General features: G+C 41.7%; 1 protein-coding gene across 1 annotated transcript in view; it reads left to right on the plus strand.

Annotated features, from left to right (window-relative positions):
• ADCY10 (adenylate cyclase 10) overlaps window positions 1-19,646 on the plus strand; it is a 96,178-nt gene extending 76,532 nt beyond the window's left edge. The window contains exons 25-32 of the mRNA XM_060142212.1: window positions 1,720-1,876; window positions 3,909-4,113; window positions 4,192-4,288; window positions 4,543-4,658; window positions 5,488-5,605; window positions 7,511-7,706; window positions 18,739-18,927; window positions 19,485-19,646. Coding sequence (XP_059998195.1) covers window positions 1,720-1,876; window positions 3,909-4,113; window positions 4,192-4,288; window positions 4,543-4,658; window positions 5,488-5,605; window positions 7,511-7,706; window positions 18,739-18,927; window positions 19,485-19,646 — 1,240 coding nt within the window. The remainder of the gene's footprint in view (window positions 1-1,719; window positions 1,877-3,908; window positions 4,114-4,191; window positions 4,289-4,542; window positions 4,659-5,487; window positions 5,606-7,510; window positions 7,707-18,738; window positions 18,928-19,484) is intronic.
• Window positions 19,647-20,001: the final 355 nt, after the last annotated feature.

A 20,001-nucleotide genomic window follows, 5' to 3' on the forward strand; every position in this document is an offset into this window, starting at 1 on the left:
AACAGAATGAATGTCATCAATGTCTAAAGTGAAAGTACCTGGAATTCTTCTTTAAGAATCTCTAGTAGGATATCTTCCTTTCTTCTCATCTTTATTTAAAATCTGCTTTTTTTTTTTTTTTTTTTTTTTTGCGGTACACGGGCCTCTCACTGTTGTGGCCTCTCCCGTTGTGGAGCACAGGCTCTGGACGCGCAGGCTCAGTGGCCATGGCTCACGGGCCCAGCCGCTCCGCGGCATGTGGGATCTTCCCTGACCGGGGCACGAGCCCATGTCCCTTGCATCGGCAGGCGGACTCTCAACCACTGCGCCACCAAGGAAGCCCTAAAATCTGCTTTTTGATAGTTATTTCTAGTTATATTTTGTTTTCTTGGCTTTGTTAAATTACTAATATTGCAGCCAATTTAGGATCCCATTTTTATCACAAATAGAGAAGATTGGGGGCTACTTTACCAGTTAAATGACTTGTGGATGCTGTGGCTGAGACCCCAAACATTCTCGGTATGTGGTCAGCCATCCTTCCCTTGAATAATTCCAGCACAGGAAGTTCACCATCTCCTGTGACATTCCACTCCGTTGTCAGAATGTGTTTTAGTCTGTTTGGACTGCTGTGACAAATTACCACAGGCCGGGTGGCTTATTAACAGCAGAAGTTTATTGCTCACAGTTCTGGAGGCTGGAAGTCTGAGGTCCTAGTGCCAGCGTGGCTGGGCCAGGGCCCTCTTCAGGGTCACAGGCTTCTTCTCGTATCCTCACATGGTGGAAAGGGGCCGGGAACTCTGTGGAGTCTCTTTTATAAGAGCTCTAATCATGAAGGCTCCACCCTCATGACCTTATCATGTCCTAAAGACCCCACCTACTATTACCGTCACTTTGGGGAGTTAGAATTCAACTTATGAATTTTGGGGGATGCATTCAGACCACAGCAGAATGGGATTGTTTAAAAGGCTCATTTCCTTTGTTGAGCTGAGACCTAGTTCCTGACAACCATGTGTAACAGAGGAAATGACACACTGGACTGGCCGGGCTGGAGGTGGCCAAGGCTGGAGTCCTGGCACCATCACATTCTAGCTATGTGACTTTGACTTAATTACTTAACCTGTCTGAGTCTCACCTTCCGCTCATGTAAAATGGGGTTAATTATTCCTTCCTTTCTTACGGGGTTGTCATCAGTCTCAAATGTGATAAAATGATATAAATGTGCTTTTTAAATAATTTCATTTAAATGGCAGTGAACTGACAGGGGACAGGTGAGTTACATCAATTACCTTAATTAATCATCACAAAGTAGGTATTATGGTCCCCATTGTCCGGTGGAAAAATTGTGCTTCATAAAGATTCATGCACATGTACAAGAAGATCCTACTGTATAGCAGGAGGAACTATATTCAATATCCTGTGATAAACCATAATGGAAAAGAATATTTTTAAAAACTAATGTATCCATATACATATGTATAACGGAATCACTTTGCTGTACAGCAGAAATTAACACAACATTGTAAATCAACTATGTGTCGATAAAAAAATACTTTGTGCTGAAACTGAAAAAAAAAAGACAATTAACGTGTATGTTAATTTCCACGTAAAGGAAACAGGCCTCAAACTCAAGTCTGTTTTGACCCCCAAGCCAGTAGTGAGGACTCTGCCCCTGCGCTTCCCTCAGGCATGCTGGTGGCGATACCTTCTTCTTATGTCCCATGTGTGTACTTTATCTAATAGGAAGAAGAGGCTGGCGCAACTTTACCAGCAAACCACTTGCTTCTCCTTACTGTGGCAGATCTATAGCTTAAATTATTTTTTTCACTACAAGTATTATTGCCACCTGGCAGCTCTGATGCAAGTGAATACTGCCCTGGAAACTCAAGATGATTTCCAGGTAGGGTATTTTTGTAGCTGCTTTTTACGTTTCTGAATCTCATTTGGAGAGAAAAGCCTAGTGAAAGCCAATCAAAATTCAAAATCATGAAGATTTAATAAAAACCTTCCAGACTAGATTGTTCCGCTGAGGCTAGCAGTTGTCAAACACTTTGGTCCCAGGATCCCCTTATACTCCTAATAATTGAGGACCTCAAATAGCTTTTTATATGGGTTTATATATTTATATTTTTTATATGGGATCATATATTTTTATGGGGTATATCTATTGATACTGTCATATAAGAAACAAAAACTGAGATACTTCAAAAATATTTTTTAGAGAAAATAAACCCATGACATATGAACATAATTAACATTTTCACTGAAAAAACTTTATTTCCCCAAACAAAAAATTTTGTGAGAAGAATGGCATGTATTACATTTTTGCAAATACCTTAATGTCTGACTTCACAGAGACAGCTAGATTCTCAATCTGCTTCTCCTTTCACTTCCTTGTAATGTCACATAACTCTCCCTTGGAAAACTCCACATTGTACTTGTAAGAGAATGAGGGTGAAAAAGGAAAATGTAACAGGATAATTCTTTTAAAAAGATAAAATCATTCCCTGGCGGTCCAGAGGTTAGGACTCTGTGCTCTCACCGCCGAGGGCCCGAGTTCAATCCCTGGTCAGGGAACTAAAATCCCACAAGCTGCACAGCATGGCCAAAAAAAAGTAAAAGTAGAAGAACACCCATCAAAGATGTTATTGAGCTCATTAAAGTTAGTGAGAGAACTAGTAAGATGTTACAACTGGTTCCCCGGGGGAATTTAATTTATGAATGTATACAAAACTAGTCTAGTCACAGGGCAAGAATAGAATCACTTGTATTCCACTGAACATTTCTATTTCTATGAAAAAGAATCATTTACATTATTACCAGTTTCCCAAAGGCAGTGAAAGGCAGAGATATAACCTTGATGAGTGAGCTAGACAGGACACCCACTGAATTTTTTTGTTTTGGCCCATTTCAAGTTCTTTCACTGTTTTTCCTGAAAAACTGCTACACACAAAACAAATGGTCCACAAAACATTCTCCCTTCTTTCTGAAGGTTTTACCATGCATTGTTATCATTAACCAGTCTTTTGCTATTAAACTTAAATGGCCAGTTGAAACAAACAGTTTTAAGACTGTTCTTCCACCACTGGTTAAGACTGGGGTGGCAGGTATTGGGGATAACATTCATTTAGCCTTCTGGGCTTTCTGGGCAGACTTGGTGACCTTGCCAACCCCAGCTGCCTTCTTGTCCACTGCTTTAATGACACCCACAGCAACTGTCTGTCTCATGTCACGAGCAGCAAAACGGCCCAGAGGAGGATAGTCAGAGAAACTCTTAACACACATGGGTTTGCCAGGAACCATATCAACGATGACAGCATCACCAGATTGAAGAGTTGTTTAAAGAGTAACCAACTTCTCTTCAATCTCCCTGTTAAGTTTAGAACTAGAGTCCTTAACATTATTTTTGAAAGCAAACAAAACCAAACCAACCTTCCTTTATTGTTAAACAACAAAAGCAATACGTGCTTGTTATAACAATAAATTAAACCTCACAGAAATGCATAAAGTAAAAAGTCCCTCAAATCTCTACTCCAACTGCAACAAATAGGTAACTGCTTTTTACAGTTAACCCGTTTGGTAGTTTGGAATGAATCCTTCCAGGCTTTTTGGTATGCAGTCATATATCCACACATATAAGCTATTGCTTTTATTTTTCACAAAAGTTAAAATTCATATATTTTGTTTAAGGATCCTGTGTAGGCAAAAGGGGCCATTGAGCTTGTCCTGGATCATGCATTAAATAGGTGGCAGAAACTCAGCTTAATTTCTGTATCTAAGCCTATGGTTTTGCCAAATGTCCAGCACCATTCCCAAGCTTAATAAATCCATGTTTACTGGCAGATGATTGGTGATATCTTGGGCTTTCTGCTTTGGGTTCCATCCCAGTCTTGCCCGGTCTCTCCTCTTCTCCTCCACTGCTGCCATTTCAGATCATTAAGGCCTACCTGGACTATTCACTGTACCACCATCTAGCCGGCTACCAGGGCGTGTGGTTCAAATATGAGGTCATGACCATGGAGCACATCTTCAACCTCCCCCTGAAACGCGAGGGCGTTGAAATCATGACCTACGTGGCCGATACACTTGGCTATATCAAGCTCCTAATGGGTCACTTGGACTTGGCCATTGACTTAGGTAAGCCCTGGTTGGTCAAGAAAGAACTTGCAGATACAGGTAATGCCCAGAAATATACTGGAATTGTTTTCTTCCCAGGCTCTCGAGCCCACAAGATGTGGTCATTGCTTCATAATCCCAACAAACACTATCTGGTCCTCTGCTGGCTTTGTAAATCCCTCTTCTTGAAAAACAGGTATTTATCTCAAGGCATTTTCCAAACCAGGACCAGAGGCACAGGCCAACTTGGCCTGACTCTGGCCACCCGATAGAGAGGTCCAGGAAAGAACAGTTAGAACAGAGAGCCAACTTGAGATTTAGGAGTGGGTTTGAAGTCTGTTGAAGAATCGTATTTGGTCCTGAATGGCTGGGCAGGACTGAGACTAGGACTGAACTTCCTTCTCTCCGCACACACTATTTTTTAATCCTACCACCTTTTCTTATCCATAGATACAAGCAACTGATCCAGGTGCTGGGGTGGCTGTGGGATCTTTCTGTAGCAGAAGAGCATATCTTCAGCAAGGCATTTTTCTACTTTGTCTGCCTGGACATCATGCTTTATTCTGGTGAGCATGGCCTTGGAATTTATAAGAAACTGGGGGAATAACACTTGCGTTGGTGTGGTGTGGCAGGTGACAGGGCTAGGGCTTTGAGACCACTGGGTTTCTGGCTAGAAGATGCGAGGATTGCAAGGGACCAACAAGCAAGAGAATTTAGAATTTAAGCTGCCAGTTAAAGCGTCAGATCATTTGTCACACAAGTGATAGAGACTGACAGTATCTTACTATGTGGCTTCTACTAGGGCATTTAATTTTTAGCAGGATAGACTTAGAGACTTCCTGCTTGAAAATGAAGGGTAGGGCTGCTAATGGTGAGGTGAGGGTTCCAGGCACTGGCAGCTGTTAGTGATTTGGAAAACAAGTTCTTTCCTGATAGTCTTCATGTTACACCAGGTAGGCAGGCCTCAGTGTACATACTAAACCAGAGGGGCCAAACTGGGCATTCTTTTTCCCAGCCATGTTTTCACCGAGGGATGTGGATATTGCTGCCAGCAAGGGAAGTGTGAACGCGAAGACTGAGAAGTCCCAGGCTGCACTGAGGCTGATTCCTTGGGCTCAAGCAGGGAGGGTTGGTTTAAACCCCACTCCTGCCTAGTTGATATTATGAACTTGTGTCTTATACACATAAACTTCCACAAAAGCAGGGGCTCAGCAAACAGGGCAGTGCAGCCACCTGGTTGTTGTAATCCGTGGGACCCTTTGGATTCATAAAATAATCAGAGACCGAGGCCTGTCCTCACAGTGGGAAATTCTCCTGGGAGCTGTTAGGCCAGAAAGACGATACCCCTCCACCCCTAATCTACCAGCCAAGCTCTCCTGTTTCTCTCTTTTTTAGGCTTTGTTTATAGGTCATTTGAAGAATGTTTGGAATTCATACACCAAAACGAAGACAACAGAATACTGAAGTTCCAAAATGGAATCCTCCTGGGACTTTACTCATGTATAGCTATCTGGTAACAATGTGTTGCATACCACTAAATTCCCAAATTTGAAAATGTTGAATCCTGGAAGAGTTCTATGAGATTTGACAAAAGGAAAGAAAAGAAAGAGAAAGTACTTTTAATTTATACCCAAGACAGATTGAAAGTGACAGGGCAGATTTATACTGAAAAACACCTTGGGGATCACCTAGTTCATCCTACTCAACTGAGGCCAGTAAAGCGATGCCACTTCAATTGTACTCAATGCAACAAGCATTTATTGCGTACATAGCATGCAGTATTAATACAGAGATGAATAAGAAAAGCGTACTTGCTTCTGAGAAGTGTTGGGGGTTTGAGGGAGACTAATAAATAGCACTACTTACCCCCTCCCCACCCCCAAGATGGAATCATAATCATTGTTAATAGAGCCGATGTTGGAGGATATGGCTTGTGCCTGCAGGCAAGTGAGCTTCCTAATATTGAACCCCAGGATTAGACTTACCCATCAGCAGCAGGCAGTTCTAGAAAACTCCACCCCCTCCCCACCCCATTGAGGCAGGAAGTACCATGCTCCCCGTGGGTCTCACTGGCTCTCAAGATGGAAGAGAGCTACACCTGCCTAATTTCTGTCCCAAAGTCACCAGCCTACTAAGTCACCCCTTGTCATTGGAGGAGTGAGTGAGGCAGGGAAAGAAATGTGGAGCTTTGCACCAGGGGAGCTCCCTCACGTGGAAGGAAACTTCAGGAGGGTGGAAGAAGCAGGCTTCCTGTATCTCCATTAACCCATTGAGCATGAGGCTTAATCTCTTTAACCCATTACATTTTTTAAACTCAATAAGCCTGTAGCTATGGCTTTAGCTTCAAGGAAGTAGATGGACAGTAAGGCTCCAGAACATTAAATAACTTACTTCCACAGTCATCCCCAAGACTGAAAGTCATTCCCTATTCCACTTCCCATCTCAAGTTATATATGCAGTCATGTGGTCCAGTATCTAAAGATTCTGTGATGAGATTTAAATGATAATACGAAGACATTCCTATGTAAAGTGCCACAAACTAGAGCAGTTTCAAATCTGAATAGAAATCTCCTCTTATTATAAAACTCATTGGGAGAAATTAAAATCCAAAACATCAATTACCCTGGCCAGCTAAAGTCTGAAGAAGTGAAAGTTCAAAGTCAAATTTATTTGCCTTTGTGACTTAAAGTTCAAGGAATCTAAAGTCCAAAAATCACCCTAATTTCATATTCTACGCTACCTCACCTGAAGCGTTCTTGCAACAGCTGTAGCTTAGGCCAATACTGCTCCCACTTTATGGGCATGGGAATCATCTGGAGAGTTTGTTAACTCAGATTTCTGGCCCCATCCCCAGAGGCTGTCTGATTCGGTAGATCTGGGTTGGACCAGAGAGCTTGCATTTCTAAGGAGCACTCAGATGGTACTGATGATGCCTGTCTGTGGCTCACACCTTGAATAGTATCAGCCCAGGCTGTCTCTCTCTGAAATCAGAGCAATTTCTTCAAGCCCCAGAATTTATAGCTCCAAGTGCCTGATCTGTTTCATTTTTTTCCTGGCCACACCGAGCAGCCTGTGGGATCTTAGTCCCCTGGCTAGGGACTGAACCCCGGGCCCCTGGTAGTAAAAGTGGGGAGTCCTAATCACTGGACTTCCAGGAAATTCCCTCACTTTAAAGAGTCCAAAGAATTAAATGGTAGCTAATATTGCCCAAGTATTCCCCCCAATTATATTCATTTGAAATGATCAAAAAATTCTATTCTGTCCTTGCTGCATATCACATAATTTTCCCTGAATAGGCCAGTGGCAGGCTTCCAGAGACCAATGTACTAGGAGCTACACCTCTAGAGAGACCCATTTCAGGAAACCAGCCCATTCCAAGGGTGATGGGGATTTTTCTTATCCTTCTGTTGTGATACAGGTATGCCAGACTTCAGGAGTGGGACAACTTTCACATATTTTCCAACAGAGCCAAAAGTCTAGTGTCAAGAAGAACCCCAGCAGCTCTTTACTACATAGGCCTCAGTAGGTACATGGAAGGGCAAGTTCTCTACCTTCAAAAGCAAATTGAAGAACAATCAGAGAATGCTCAGGACAGTGGAGTTGACCTACTCAAGGTAAGGCCTCTTCTCTGGTTTCCCCGGTAAGTCATGCCTTAAATGGATTTTTCTCTACCTCCTGTGATAATTATTTTCTCTGATTACAGAAGTTACACGTGTTTCATAGTTTAAGTTTTTGAAGGCCACTCCCTCCCCGTAATTAGAATATAAATTGCCCACAACCTTACTACTCAGAGATAATCACTTTATACATATTGAGATATCACTTTCCAAGTTTTCTTCCATGTGTGTGCATGCATTTCCATTTTTTAAACTACTAAATAAGATATATTTATGAATAATTCCCTGCCGTTAAATTGTTTTCTGCACCACTAGTTAAAAGGAAGCCTAGTATTTTATCTTATAGATATACTATTAGATGATATTGCCAAACTATTCTTAGATAGAATTTTTCTGTAGTACTTTATTGCTGTTGCTGTGATAAACACCTTGGTAGATAAATCTTTGCAGACAGCAATTTAAAACATTCAGCTTATACGTAGTAAGGACCTGGTACTATGTGTTGGGGTACAAGAGTGAGCAAATTAAACCTGGCGCCTGCCTCCCAGAGTCTACAGCCCAGCATGGGCAAGCCTCCCTAAGAGAATGAAGGGCTGAACCTCCAGGGTCGTCTTAACAAGTGTTTGCCTTGTTCTCTTAGAAACTGAATGCAGGTGAATTCCTTTTCTACTGCTAGGTCTCCAAGTACACAACCTCAACAGCTTAAATGACAGCACTTCTTTTCTCATCTCCGGGCTTAGCAGTCAAAAGTCTGGACGAGGGCTTCCCTGGTGGCGCAGTGGTTGAGAGTCCGCCTGCCGATGCAGGGGACACGGGTTCGTGCCCCGGTCCGGGAGGATCCCACATGCCGCGGAGCGGGTGGGCCCCTGCGTGTTCGGAGCTTGTGCTCCACAACGGGAGAGGCCACAACAGTGAGAGGCCTGCGTACCGCAAAAAAAAAAAAAAAAAAAAAAAAACGTCTGGACGAGCTTGGCTGGGTTCTCTGCTGAGGGTCTTAAAGGCTAAAATCGAGGTGTTGGCTGAGGTATTTTCTCATCTGGGGAAGAACCTGCTTGCAGGTTCCTTCAGGTTGTTGGCAGAATCTAGATGCTGACAATTTTAAGGCACATCCCTATTTCAGAGATGTTAAAATGTTTCAAAACAAGGCATCTTGAGACCAGTGAAGAATAGTAGCTCATTTAATCTTCGGAGGCGTTGTTATGGGCTGGGTCTTCTTCACTGCTGCTGGATAGAAAAGTCTTGAATTTGCCCAGGTGGGAGCCCACTCCCTACCACTCTCATAGCACACTCAACCTCAGCATCTCTTCCTGCAATTTGTTCACACCAGCTGACTAAATCGCCGCCTCCAAAAACACACAAGTTCACTGTCATCACTGCTTGGAGGTATGTACTCTTTGACATAGAACATGTATTTATATTTCTGATTCATAAAACATTTTTCTGGTTCTCACACAGTATATGGAAATTGGTGATACAAAACATTTTGTTTTATGTAATTATTATGTATTACATATGACTTATGTAATTATTATTGTATTATGTAATTTATTTCACGTAATTTGATGGAGCAAATGTCTTTCCTTAAGAAAATTACTTGTGGGGGATTTAAAACATGCTTAACTTCATGTTGTTTTAAAAAAATAGATTTTTACCATCTTAAATATGATTTAATTTATTCCAACATTCTCTTTTTCCTTTCAAATACCAGGCACATTATGTATGACATATGGGTTGACTGTCATTACCACTTTTAAATATTCAGTGCTAATAAAGGGTTACCAAAATTTTGGCCAACCTGATATATGGAAATCCAGGTAGATAAATTAGCAGTTGGTTAAAAGAAAGCACATCTTTATTTAATGAGTAGTAAAGTATAAAACTCACCTATCCCAAAGACAGTACAGGTTAAAAACACAATAGGTGCTATTGGGATTACAACAAAGATGTGTAAAATGTTGTCTTTGTACTCAAGGAGTTTGTGCTTTGAGTTCCAGAAGGGGATGGGGCTGGGAAGCCCAGGAATGAGAGGGAGTGGTAGAGGTGGGGAGTAGAAAGAACACAAGAACACAAAAGAACACAAAATCAAACTTAGTATCTCCCACAGTACACAGAGCAATGCCTTTTACACGTTACTGAACCAAACTTGGGCTCGTTCTCCCACATGCAGCAAAGCTAATCTACTGACACCAGGTGTGGTGAAGGAAAGTGCAGCATTTACTGTAAGGTGCCAGACAAGGAGTCTGGGGCAGCTAATGCTCAAAAAACCCAAACTCCCCAAAAGGTTTCAGGGAAGCATTTTTAAAGGCAAGGTGAGGGAGGAGACTCACAGGGTATGTGATCAGCTTGTACACATTTCTCTGACTGATTGATGTTGAGGTAACAGGGCAGTGTCACAGGGGTTAACGTCATCAATCCTCAGGCTCCAGTAGGTCTGGGGGCTATATCTCATGGTCATTAAGTAGTTAGCTTCTAACATCTATAAAACAACTCAGGAAATGTGCAACACGTAGTGTTATCTAGTTACTTCATGGAGGAACTAAAGATTCTGTGACTGCCATATGGCTGATGTACTGTTTAAATTGTTACTAGTGCTCCTGGCCCAACTGCCATTTTTGTCACTACATGGTCATATCCTTTCAATCATTTATTCTTGAGCCAGGCTTCTGTGACTCAGGGGGGGCCTGGGAGACTACAGCTTTTCTACAGACAAGAGGAAGGCAGAGGACATGGTGGGAGCGGTCTGTTCTGAGAAGGCCCCATAGGGTCCTGCTTGGTTACACACAGCAGATGTATAATTTCGTGAATAAATAATTGATAGACAGAATAAACATGTAACAGGTTAGTCAGGAAAACTCAATGTTTCAATCCATTTCTATGAAATTGAAGTAAATGCAATAAAAGAAAAAGACATTGTACTGTTGACCATCAAGTTAGCAAAGACATGAGAGAAGACACATTCATACTCTGAAGGACTCTCATAAACTTTCTAGAGAGCATTCTGGCAAAATGCATGAATATCTTTAAAATATGCACATCATTTAATTGTCCTCCTAGGAACTAACCTAAGGAAATAATCAGATGGCAAACAAAGATTTATCTATAAAGATGTTGATCTCAGGTTTATAGTATTTAAAAAACTAGGGGAAAATAAAAAGCATATGCCTTTCAAAAATACTGGTTAAGTCAGAAATGGTGTATTTAAACATTGGGATTTATTTTTCTTTTCTTTTAAAGATATTTTATTTATTTTTGGCTGCGTTGGGTCTTAGTTGCAGCATGTGGGATCTTTTCGTTGCGGTGCATGGGCTCTTCGTTGCAGCACACGGGCTTCTCTCTAGTTGTGGCATGAGGGTTCTTCTCTCTCTAGTTGTGGCGCTCAGGCTCCAGAGCACATGGGCTCTGTAGTTTGTGGCACGCAGGCTCTCTAGGTGAGGCATGTGAGCTCAGTAGTTGTGGCGCATGGGCTTATTTGCCCCACAGCATGTGGGATCTTAGTTCCCTGACCAGGGATCGAACCCGTATCCCCTGCATTGTAAGGTGGATTCTTTCCCACTGGACCACCAGGGAAGTCCCTGGGATACTTTCACATTAAAAAAAAAATCTGAATTTCTTACTCTTCTTTTAAAAATTGGAGTATCTGATGACTCTAGGCCCCAATCCTAAAGGGCAGCTACTGGCTGGAATTGATGAGGGGTGACATTTAGGGCATACCCTCTTCAGTATGACATAATCCCCTCTGCTTCTTATCTTGCTACATTCAGCCTCTTATTTATGTTTCTTGCCCAGCTCTGTCAGCATTTGAATTTGTGAGATCTGATGTAAAAGAATCATGTCGTTTAAAAGAGCCCTTCAAGATAGAACATCTGCATGTCACTTCAGCTTCATCTCCAGATTTTCTTTAACTCCCTTTACCCAAATCTACTCTTCAAACTTTCAGAAATATTTTTAATTCTTGCAACAACCATCCACCCTTGTCTGGCGCCTTTATATGTATAATCTGCTTTCTTTCAACATTGTTTGTCTGGCCATGTCTTCTTCCTTCAGATCTCACATCCCTTCCACATCTTCCAGGAGAAATTAAGAAGTTCCTGCTTTGTGTTCTCCCTGAGGATCCTCATTCCCATGTTGCCTGCACTGCATTTTAACTGCTTATTTGAATACTCCCTTAGCTGGTGCTCAAGGGATGGGGTCTTGCTCAGGATAAATCGCCCAGCAAAGAAAAATCCAAGACACCAGCCAGATTTTTACCACAGTTGTCTACGCCGTGTGGCTGACAGGGTCCTGGTGTTCCAGCAAGTGTCAGGCCTGAGCCTCTGAGGTGGGAGAGCCGAGTTCAGGACATTGGACCACCAGAGACCTCCTGGCCCCACGTAATATCAATCAGCGAGAGCTCTCCCAGTGATCTCCGTCTCAACACTAAGACCCAGCTCCACTCAATGACCATCAAGCTCCAGTGCTGGACACCCCATGCCAAACAACTAGCAAGACAGGAACACAACCCCACCCCTTAGCAGAGAGGCTGCCTAAAATCATACTAAGTTCACAGACACCCCAAAACACACCACCAGACATGGTCCTGCCCACCAGAAAGACAAGATCCAGCTTCATCCACCAGAATACAGCACCAGTCCCCTCCACCGGGAAGCCTACACAACACACTGAACCAAATTTACCCATTGGGGGCAGACACCAAAAACAACAGGAACTACGAACCTGCAGCCTGCGAAAAGGAGACCCCAAACACAGGAAGTTAAGCAAAATGAGAAGATAGAGAAATACACAGCAGATGAAGGAGCAAGGTAAAAACCCAACAGACCAAACAAATGAAGAGAAAATGGCAGCCTACCTGAAAAAGAATTCAGAGTAATGATAATAAAGATGATCCAAAATCTTGGAAACAGAATGGAGAAAATACAAGAAATGTTTAACAAGGACCTAGAAGAACTAAAGAGCAAACAAATGATGATGAACAACACAATAAATGGAATTTAAAATTCTCCAGAAGGAATCAATAGCAGAATAACTGAGGCAGAAGAATGGATAAGTAACCTGGAAGATAAAATAGCGGAAATAACAAACACAAGCAGAGTAAAGAGAAAAGAATGAAAAGGATTGAGGACAGTCTCAGAGACCCCTGGTACAACATTAAACACACCAATATTTGAATTATAGGGGTCCCAGAAGAAGAAGAGAAAAAGAAAGGGACTGAGAAAATCTTTGAAGAGATTATAGTTGAAAACTTCCCCATCACATTTTAACTGCTTATTTGAATACTCCCTTAGCCAGTGCTCAAGGGATGGTGTCTTGGTCAGAATAAATCACCTAATACGGGAAAGGAAACAGTCAATCAAGTCCAGGAAGCACAGAGAGTCCCAAACAGGATAAATCCAAGGAGAAACAAGCCAAGACACATATTAATCAAACCATCAAAATTTAAATACAAAGAAAAAATATTAAAAGCAGGAAGGGAAAAGCAACAAATAATATACAAGGGAATCCCCATAAGTTTAACAGCTGATCTTTCAGCAGAAACTCTGTAAGCCAGAAGGGAGTGGCAGGGCATATTTAAAGTGTGAAAGGGAAAACCCTACAACCAAGATTACTCTACCCAGCAAGGATCTCATTCAGATTCAAAGGAGAAATTAAAACCTTTACAGACAAGCAAAAGCTAAGAGAATTCAGCACCACCAAACCAGCTTTACAGCAAATGATAAAGGAACTTCTCTAGGCAGGAAACACAAAAGAAGGAAAAGATCTACAATAACAAAACAATTAAGAAAATGGTAATAGGAACATACATATGGATAATTACCTTAAATGTAAATGGATTAAATGCTCCAACTAAAAGACATACACTGGCTGAATGGACACAAAAACAAGACCCGTATATATGCTGTCTACAACAGACTGACTTCAGACCTAGAGACACATACAGACTGAAAGTGAGGGGATGGAAAAAGATATTCCATGCTAATGGAAATCAAAAGAAAGCTGGGGTAGCAATTCTCATATCAGACAAAATAGACTTTAAAATAAAGACTATTACAAGAGACAAAGGAGGACACTACATAATGATCCAGGGATCATAATTCTCAATGGTGAAAAATTGAAACCATTTCCACTAAGATCAGGAACAAGACAAGGTTGCCCACTCTCACCACTATTATTCAACATAGTTTTGGACGTTTTGGCCACAGCAATTAGAGAAGAAAAAGAAATAAAAGGAATCCAAATCAGAAAAGAAGAAGTAAAACTGTCACTGTTTGCACATGATATGATACTATACATAGAGGATCCTAAAGATGCTACCAGAAAACTACTAGAGCTAATCAATGAATTTGGTAAAGTAGCAGGATACAAAATTAATGCACAGAAATCTCTTTCATTCCTATACACTAATGACAAAATATCTGAAAGAGAAATTAATGAAACACTCCCATTTACCATTACAACAGAAAGAATAAAATACCTAGGAATAAAGCTACCTAAGGAGACAAAACACCTGTATGCAGAAACCTATAAGACACTGATGAAAGAAATTAAAGGTGATACAGATGGAAAGATATACCATGTTCTTGGACTGGAAGAATCAACATTGTGAAAATGACTATACTACCCAAAGCACTCTACAGATTCAATGCAACTCCTATCAAACTACCAATGGCATTTTTCACAGAACTAGAACAAAAAATTTCACAATTTGTATGGAAACACCAAAGACCCCAAATTGCCAAAGTAATCTTGAGAAAGAAAAACAGAGCTGGAGGAATCAGGCTCCCTGACTTCAGACTATATTGCAAAGCTACAGTAATCAAGACAGTATGGTACTGGCACAGAAACAGAAATACAGATCAGGATAGAAAGCCCAGAGATAAACCCACACACATATGGTCACCTTATCTTTGACAAAGGAGGCAAGAATATACAATGGAGAAACGACAGCCTCTTCAATAAATGGTGCTGAGAAAACTGGACAGCTACATTTAAAGAATGAAATTAGAACACTTCCTAACACCATACACAAAAATAAATTCAAAATGGATTAAAGACCTAAATGTAAGACCAGAAACTATCAAACTCTTAGAGGAAAACACAGGCAGAACACTCTATGACATAAATCACAGCAAGATCCTTTTTGACCCACCTCCTAGAGAAATGGAAATAGAAACAAAAATAAACAAATGGGGCCTAATGAACCTTCAAAGCTTTTGCACAGCAAAGGAAACCATAAACAAGACAAAAAGACAACCCTCAGAACAGGAGAAAATATTTGCAAACAAAGCAACTGACAAAGGATTAATCTCCAAAATATACAAGCAGCTCACGCAGTTCAATATCAAAAAAACAAACAACCCAATCCAAAAATGGGCAGAAGACCTAAATAGACATTTCTTCCAAGAAGGTATACAGATTATCAACAAACACATGAAAGGATGCTCAACATCACTAATCATTAGAGAAACGCAAATCAAAACTACAGTGAGGTATCACCTCACACCGGTCAGAATGGCCATCATCAAAAAATCTACAAACAATAAATGCTGGAGAGGGTGTGGAGAAAAGGGAACCCTGTTGCACTGTTGGTGGGAATGTAAATTGATACAGCCACTATGGGGAACAGTATGGAGGTTTCTTAAAAAACTAAAAATAGAACTAACGACCAGCAGTCCCACTACTGGGCATATACCCTGAGAAAACCATGATTCAAAAAGAGTCATGTACCACAATGTTCATTGCAGCACTATTTACAATAGCCAGGACATGGAAGCAACCTAAGTGTCCATCGACAGATGAATGGATAAAGATGTGGCACATATATACAATGGAATATTACTCAGCCATAAAAAGAAACAAAAGTGAGTTATTTGTAATGAGGTGGATGGACCTAGAGTCTGTCATACAGAGTGAAGTAAGTCAGAAAGAGAAAAACAAATACCATATGCTAACACATATATATGGAATCTAAAAAAAAAATGATTCTGATGAACCTAAGGGCAGGACTGGAATAAAGACACAGACGTAGAGAATGGACTTGAGGACATGGGGAGGGGGAAGGGTCCGCTGGGATGAAGTGAGAGAGTGGCGTGGACAGATATACACTACCAAATGTAAAATAGATAGCTAGTGGGAAGCAGCTGCATAGCACAGGGAGATCAGCTCGGTGCTTTGTGACCACCTAGAGGGGTGGGATACAGAGGGTGGGAGGGAGACCCAAGAGGGAGGGTATATGGGGATATATGTATACATATAGCTGATTCACTTTGTTATACAGTGGCAACTAACACAGCAATGTAAAGCAATTATACCTCAATAAAGATGTTTTAAAAAGAAAAGAAAAAAAAAGAATCATGTCATTGGAAAATATTCATAACGTGGTGCTAAATGAGAAAAAAATGTTACTGTATTGGTGATTAATTTTGAAACTATGCACCTCAGATTGGGACTAGAACCCACGTGCCGGGACCCGAACCTGGCCAAAACCCATAGTCTTACAACTGAGATCACACACCTGGTTTCAGGGATTACTGAAGCTCAGGTTTTTGATGTCTAATCGCAGAAAGAATTCAGTGAGAGACAAAGTAATAGGTAAGAAGTGGATTTATTTAGAGAGAAACACACTCCACAGACAGAGTGTGGGCCATTTCAGAAGGTGAGAATGGCACCAGGGTATGGGGGTTGTCAGTTTTTATAGGGCTGGCTAATTTCATAGGCTAGTGAGTGGGAGGAGTATTCCAGCTATTTCAGGGAAGGGGTGGGGATTTCCAGGAATTCGGCCACTGCCCACTTTTTGATCCTTATGGATTCTTGGAACTGTTATGGTACCTGTGGGTGTGTCATTTAGCTTGTCATTTAGCTTGCTGATGTATTACAGTGAGTGTATACTGAGTCTCAAGGTCTAGTGAAAGTCGACTTGTCCACCACCTTGGACCCATTTGGTTTATGTCCTGTCCTCGGGCTATGTTATTCTTTCAAAGATTGTTCCCTGCCCCCTTCCCTCCTGTTTCAGTATGATCCCAGTTGTGGTGGGTATGAGTGTGTGTGTACGTGTGTGTGTGTGTGTAAGTGATAGGCAGTGTCGACTGAAGAAAAACACACAATGTAAAAGTTGCAAGTTAAATTTTCTTCAGGGATCTTACTGAGGACTATAGCTGTAACCTGGAGGATGGCCTCTCAGATAGCTTCTGAGTAACTGCTCTGAAGAAGTAAGGAAGGAGACAGCATATATAGGAATTTTTTCCTGGGAAGAACATCAGAAGATTACTGCTAGTCACAAAGAACACATATCTCAAGTTAATGACTTTAGCACTTTTCTGTGTACGGAAGATGCAAGGATCTGGGTTCACTGAAATTATTCCTTAGATATGCATCTTAACTATCTATGGCCAGTATCCAAAACACAAAATGCTTCCTGTTTTTCTCAGGCCCCACCATTGGTGGGTGGCTGCAGTGGCTAATGGCTTGATTCTTGTAGAACTGCGATGGTGGGCAACATTCCCTGTCCACAGCAAAGAAATAACAAAACGGGAGAGTATGTATCCAAATGTGAAAATATTTCTTTTTAGGTGTTACGGTTACGAGTGATTTTTTTTTCTGTCCTCATTTTTCCCCTAAATTCTGAGTTGTTTTTTCGTTTTTCCCTTTTTTCCCCCCTCTCCAATGTCTACATTATTTTTCAATTGAGGTATAATTCTCTAAATTTTGAAAATTAACTTATATTGCTTTGGTAATCAAAAGAAAATATTGTCGTTTTGTTGTTGTTGTTACTGAACTGAACTTGGGTCTGCTTGCCCACCACACAGCAAAGCCAATTTACTGACACCAGGTAGTGGTGACGGAAAGTACAGCATTTATTGTCAGGCCCAGCAAGGAGAATGGGTGGCTCATGTTCAAAAGACCCAAACTCCCCAAAGATTTTCAGGGAAGGGTTTTTATTTTTATTTTTTTTTAATATTTATTTATTTATTTGGTTGCATCAGGTCTTAGTTGCGGCACATGGGATCTTCGTTGTGGCATGCAGGTTCTAGAGTGCGCAGGCTCATTAGTTGCAGCACGCAGGCTCTCTAGTTGTGGTGCACAGGCTCTAGAGTGCACAGGCTTAGTTGCCCTGCAGCACGTGGGATCTTAGTTCCCTGACCAGGGATCAAACCCATGTCCCCCGCACTGGTAGGTGGATTCTTAACCACTGGACCACCAGGGAAGTCCTTCAAAGGCAACATTTTGGGGTGAGAGCTGCAGGGTACATGACTTTATCCTGATTGGCTGGTGGTGATGTAATAGGGTGGTGTTTCAGGAATCTTAATCATCAGCTTTCTGGTTCCAATCAGTCTGAGTCTGTATCTTGTAGTCAGCATGTAGTCACAATCCTCTACCTGGGTGGGGGTCTTAGTTCCTGCAGAAGAACTCAAAGATATGTATCAGTTTGTGATGTATATCCCTTGGGGAGGAGCTAGGACTCTGTTTTATCACTGAACTATTGTTTCTTGACTGTTTTTCTGCATCCCCTCACTTCCCTAATTAGTAACTGCTTGAGTCTGCCCTTTGGAACTCAGGGAAGGCCTAGAAGACCAAAGCTCTTTTCTACAAACAGGAAACAGGGGACACAGAAGGGCTTTTTTATGTGGGAGAGCCCTGCAGGGTCCTGCTTAGTTTCAGTCACCCCCTTTCTTTGATACTCCTCAATCCTGGGGGGAACAGGGAGGCAGGACAAGAGAGAGAATAAAGTTTTAGATAGAGAGGTTAATAATAAACTCAGTGGGGGAACTGAATTTCAGGGGGACCTAGTTTCATTTTTAAAAAATGGTTGGCAAAAAGGGTTATTGCGCCCACCCATATCACATTCTTGGTCTGGGTAGGCCACTGGGGCTACTCCACCTGGCAGTTATCATCTAATCTCCACTACTTTCTGTGTATGTCTCTGTAATATGCTTTTTTGCTTATACCCTTGAAATGATCCCAAATCATCTGAGAAGGAAAAATCTTTCCAGTCAAGGACCCGTGTCTGATGCTGAATGTTGCTTTTTTTCTCTAGAACTTGGAGAATCTGGTGGCTCAAAATACCACTGGGCCTGTCTTCTACCCGAGGCTCTACCACCTGATGGCCTATGTCTGTATACTAATGGGAGATGGCCAGAACTGCAACCTCTTCCTGAACACAGCCTTACAGCTCTGTGAAACACAAGGGAATGTGCTGGAGAAATGCTGGCTGAACATGAGCAAAGTATGTAGCATCAGCTAGCAAGTTGGGAAAGGGAATGCTCACAGGGGATGCGAAGGAGCCCCAGAAGCCCACTGCCCGGCTGGGTTTCACCAGGTGTGAAAGGCCATCAGAGGCTTACTGAAAGGGGTGACACGTCCATAGGTCAGGTATTTGCACCTCCTCTTCCCCTTTGAGTTCTCATGGGATCTTCCCCTCCTGCAGATCCCCTTTAGCAAGATCTCCACCTTCTCGTAGGTCTCACCACATTCCACTTTGTGTTCCATGTCTTGCCTCCCTTCAAAAATGTGAACTCTTAGAATGCAAAAACCACTGGGTCCCTAGCATAGTGCCTTATACTCGATATTTGTTGAATAAGTGAATGGATGTACGCTTCTACATGTTTATTTAAAGGGTCATGTGTTAGTATCCTAGTTTGGGCAGCAAAATTCATTGTTTGCCTGTGGGTTCGCCTGGTTTTAAAAGCTCGGGGACATTTGACCATTTTGGGATTACCCCACTCTTGACCACACAAGCTGAGGAGCACTGATGAATTCTGTGTTCTCTTTGTCTCCTCTCAGGAACGGTGGTACTCAAGCTCTGAGTTAACGGAAGACCAGTGGCTTCAGACACTCTTGAGTCTCCCACCATGGGAAAAAGTTGTATCAGGCAAGGTAAACATGCAGGATATTCAGAAAAACAAATTCCTGATGAGAGTTAATATCCTGGACAATCCTTTCTAACATTTCGTGAAGAGAGCAAAGGTTTGAGTAAGACTCATTCTCTTGTGATTATCCATTATTAACCTTTCTTTATAGGCAGCACCATCCAGGTTCCTGCATATTCCCTTCTGTTCCAGACACAGAACGAGACCTGTGGGTTTCTCCTCTGTCTGGAGGGTTAGAAAGGGTCGGTAGTGTCATGCTTTCCTCTCTCCCAGCTTTAACCAAATTCCCTTTGCCTTTCATGTTGTTTTAGCTTGATCTGTTTATTTTCAGCCCATGCAAAATTGTATCAGATCAAAAAATTTTAATATCAAAATGGTACATGTTGCAACAGATACACTTCTAGTTAATCTATTAAACTGAAAATGGTTAT

This window comes from Lagenorhynchus albirostris, chromosome 2 (genome assembly GCF_949774975.1).
Source record: "Lagenorhynchus albirostris chromosome 2, mLagAlb1.1, whole genome shotgun sequence".
NCBI classification, from domain to species: Eukaryota; Metazoa; Chordata; class Mammalia; order Artiodactyla; family Delphinidae; genus Lagenorhynchus; species Lagenorhynchus albirostris.